Genomic DNA, 3,897 nt, shown 5'->3' with positions numbered 1-3,897 from the left:
CATGACATCACCAAAAAATTAATTTTTTTAATATAGATTGCTAACGTGGCATGTTGGTGGCGTCAAACACTTACTCCACCAACTTTTTCTATAGATTTCAAGTTATTTTCGTATTTTATCAAAAAAATAAGTCATTTAAGTAATTAATTATTTTTTGAGGGTTATTTTTATAAAAAAGCCTTTATTTTTTCTAAACAAAAAATAAAATAAAACAGTTGTACCTACCATGTATTATTTATTAGAGTATGATCAGTGAGCATAGTGTAAACTACAGGGTGTATGTGTGTATATATATAGGTGTTTAGTGCAACGTTCGAAGCACAAGACAAAACAAGCGACCCAAAATAAAAGCAAGATGCCCACCGAATGTAAGAAGAGAGCCGTTCTGGTCGGATGCAACTACCCCAACACCTTCAAAGAGTTGAGTGGATGCGTAAACGATGCGAAAGCCATGAGAGATATGATCTTGAGCAGGTTTGGCTTTGATTCCGAAAATGTTGAGCTCCTAACTGATGAACCAGAGTCCAAGTATAAGCCTACACGGGCAAACATTATGGCTGCACTCAAGAAGATGGTGGACGCGGCTAAAGAAGGAGATGTCCTGCTTTTCCACTTTAGTGGACATGGAATTGTGGACCGCATTGACCCCCACCAGCCTTCCAACAAGGGTGAAGCAATTGTGCCTTGTGATTTCAATCCCATTTTTGGTACGTAATCAACTCGGTAAATTAAATTATTAAAATTCTCTCAATCTAAGCAAACTGTTATTTATATCATATTGTGGTTGCGATGGTTGTGCAGACGTGGACTTGGGGCAATTGATTAAGCAACTACCAAGTGGATCAAGCTTCACAATGGTTTCGGATTCCTGCCACAGTGGTGGTCTGATTGATAAAAGTAAAGAACAAATTGGACCCCATAGTACTCTAAGGGGTATAGCACTACCTGTTGATTACAAGACTAGGGGCATTTCCTTAGGAACCTTATACCAGTGCCTACAAACAGTAGCCAACGTCATAATCGCGACACAAGGCTTATTTCCCACAAGAGCACTTGGGAATGCCATCAACACTGGAACAGATAATATGGAGGGTATTGGCTCTATTTTGACCACAATCTTTGGGAACAATGTGAGTCTCAAATTCCTACCCCATGATGAACGTGATATTGTGAATTTGAGGTCACTGACGGAGGATGAGGGAATTCTGTTAAGTGGGTGCCAAGCCAATGAGGAATCGAGTGATATGGGAGCGAGTGACAAAACCGGAGGAATGGGGTTTGGGGCCTTTACCTATACAGTTCTGAAGGTCATCAGGGAGAGCAATGGGGCATTAAGCAATAGACAACTTGTGGTGAAGGTCAGGAATGAAATAATAAAGCTAGGATGTGGACAGCAGCACCCTTGCCTTTATTGCACTGATGAGAATGCTGATGCAGCTTTTCTTGGCAACCAACCCAACACCACTACGGGTGCGTAAGCTGCCGGCTTTGAGCCAGGGTTTTCGATCACTAGAGGTCGAAACTGTAAACTAAATAATAATGTGCTCCATCGGTGTGCACTACTACGAAGTTGAAGTTAGCCTTCATTACTGCGTCTGTGTGTGTTTGCTTATTACTATCGTTTGTGTGTGTGTTTGCGTATTTCTATCGTATGTCTCTGTGTTTTAAGGCCTTCAAGCTTATGTAATTGCCATGTATGGCTATTTCATGAATAATTTTATGATAAAATAAAACGGCCTCTTTTGCAAGATTTTTATCTATAAGCGTCAGTGTTTGACATTTTGTTCTTCTGGTGTTGTATTGAAGTAATGCAAGGATGCAGCGATTTATAAAAACAAAAATTTACATGAAAAATATAAAAAGAGTTTAAAATTAAAAATTAAAATTAAAACAAAGTAAAAATAAATTATAAAACAAAAGAAAAGAAAATTAATGAGGAGAAACTCTAGAAGTACTAAAATCTTCGTTTGATTCAAAGATTTGATCATCAATGCAAAAATAACTTCAATACCTTTAATAAATTAGTTCTAGTTATTGACTCAGTGTCGGACAACCAATCTCTCATTGTTCGATAGCCAAGAGAAAACTCATTTGAAATTATTTCCTAATCGATAAATAACCCTGTAACTCAACGCCCCAGATTTAACTTACCGCCAGTATTAAGAACGAGAGAGTCCAAATTCTAACCAACAAACTCATCCTAGTGAGATTCATTTTAGCTATATCACACATTCACACCACATAAACATGAACTACACTTAAACGAATTATGCAGTTTGTCACTAGTATTAGAATGAATTATACAATTATGGGTTTAACAATTCTAATTGACAAAACAATCATTCTAGGCTATCAAATACCGACTGAACATTCAATAAACCTGAAAAGTTGTAATTAAAACAAAAAATGCATGAATACTAAAGAACAAAGAAAAATTAAAGCAAAAATTAAGTCTCGCAAATTTATTAAATCAAATTTTGATAAAACCTTTGACTAGATGGAGAGTTTAAAAAGCCACAAAATAAAGAAAACAAAATAAAACTAAGAATGGCTAGGTTTAGGTCTCCCCTCGTATTAACCTAATAATGTCTATCTATAGGGGAAAAATAATATAATAGAGAAAGTACAAAAGTGCCATTAATTATATAAAGCAAAAGTTTTCAAAATATTTTGGCAATTTTTCCGTCAAACTTCTAGGACATTTTTTGATGTCTTCTTGATGTTTTTGGGCTTCATCTACGAGACAACTTTAGTTAGTTATGTCAATTTTCTTCAAATCTATATATTATGAGCCCAAAACTAAAATTTGTAGCTTAAGTTATTGCCAAAATACTGAAACTATATTGTAAATGTTGAAAGTCCAACCCGCAAAACTTGTCAAAAATAAACTTTAAGCTTTTTTTTATCTCTAATTATTCTCTAAATCAATAATAAATAAAATAAAATATAAATAATATAATTAAAAATATAAATAACATCATTTAAGAGGAAAAATATCACAAATTATCCTTATTTTTTATAGAGGGGTTTTTTTGGGTGTCTTCAAAAAAATATTTTGGAGTTTTGGTAATTAAACTGAATAAGTTTGAAGTGAAAAATATTTCTCTTTTTTATTTAATTCCCAACATAAAATCCAAGTAAGTTTCCTTGGTTTGAATTAGGTTAGACTTAAAAATTGGTTGATAAATTAAAAAAAAAAGAGAGTAAGTGTTAAAAAAATTAAATATTTAATTTAAATTATAAAATTTGTTTGATATATATTTTTAAAGTAATTTCTAATGTCACATGCCTATGATTTCACGTATTTAATTTTTAATTAATTTTAAATAATGTATTTTTAATTATTGTTACCTATAGTAAATTATAATATTAAGTTGAAAAATATGAAAAATAAGTAAAGTAACATGAAACAATTATAATAATATTTAATGATAAATATGAAAAATATTTACGCTAAATTAATAAACACATTTGATAATGGTGATTAAAAAATAAAATTTGACTCTTTTTTTAAAAACACAAACCCATAAAATATTTTTCGCCTACACCAAATAAATAACGGATAAATAAATAAAAAGAAACGGTTTTAAAACTACATCACATAGTATAAACAACTTATTTTTAATTTTCTAAGAGGCAAATGATGAAACGGTTCATAGGCATGTCGAAGAACACGACATCAAAAAGTTTGGAAAACAAATTACCATCTAAACTCAGTATTCAATTATGAACTCAGATTGAAGTTATTAGGTATGACAACTCAAATTGTCCAATACATTTTGAATTGCTTCGCTTGAAATAGATTTTTTTTTTGAAAAGTGGATGCAGGGCTGAACGGGGTGGATTTTTTCTTTTGGGTAATAGGTACGAAGCAGTTATGATAATGCAGGGTGGGAT

At 32.3% G+C, this 3,897-nt stretch overlaps 1 protein-coding gene across 1 annotated transcript; it reads left to right on the top strand.

Moving 5' to 3' along the window:
* The first annotated feature begins 306 nt into the window (after positions 1-306).
* Positions 307-1,748, top strand: LOC107944501 (metacaspase-9). Its single transcript, XM_016878325.2, has 2 exons — positions 307-707; positions 802-1,748. Exons 1-2 carry the CDS (start codon positions 356-358, stop codon positions 1,476-1,478), a joined length of 1,029 nt encoding a protein of 342 aa, XP_016733814.1. The 5' UTR covers positions 307-355; the 3' UTR covers positions 1,479-1,748.
* Positions 1,749-3,897: the final 2,149 nt, after the last annotated feature.

This window comes from Gossypium hirsutum, chromosome D06 (assembly GCF_007990345.1).
Source record: "Gossypium hirsutum isolate 1008001.06 chromosome D06, Gossypium_hirsutum_v2.1, whole genome shotgun sequence".
NCBI lineage: Eukaryota > Viridiplantae > Streptophyta > Magnoliopsida > Malvales > Malvaceae > Gossypium > Gossypium hirsutum.
The sequence above is the reverse complement of the archived record's forward strand: the minus strand, read 5'-3'. Positions and strand labels throughout refer to the sequence as shown.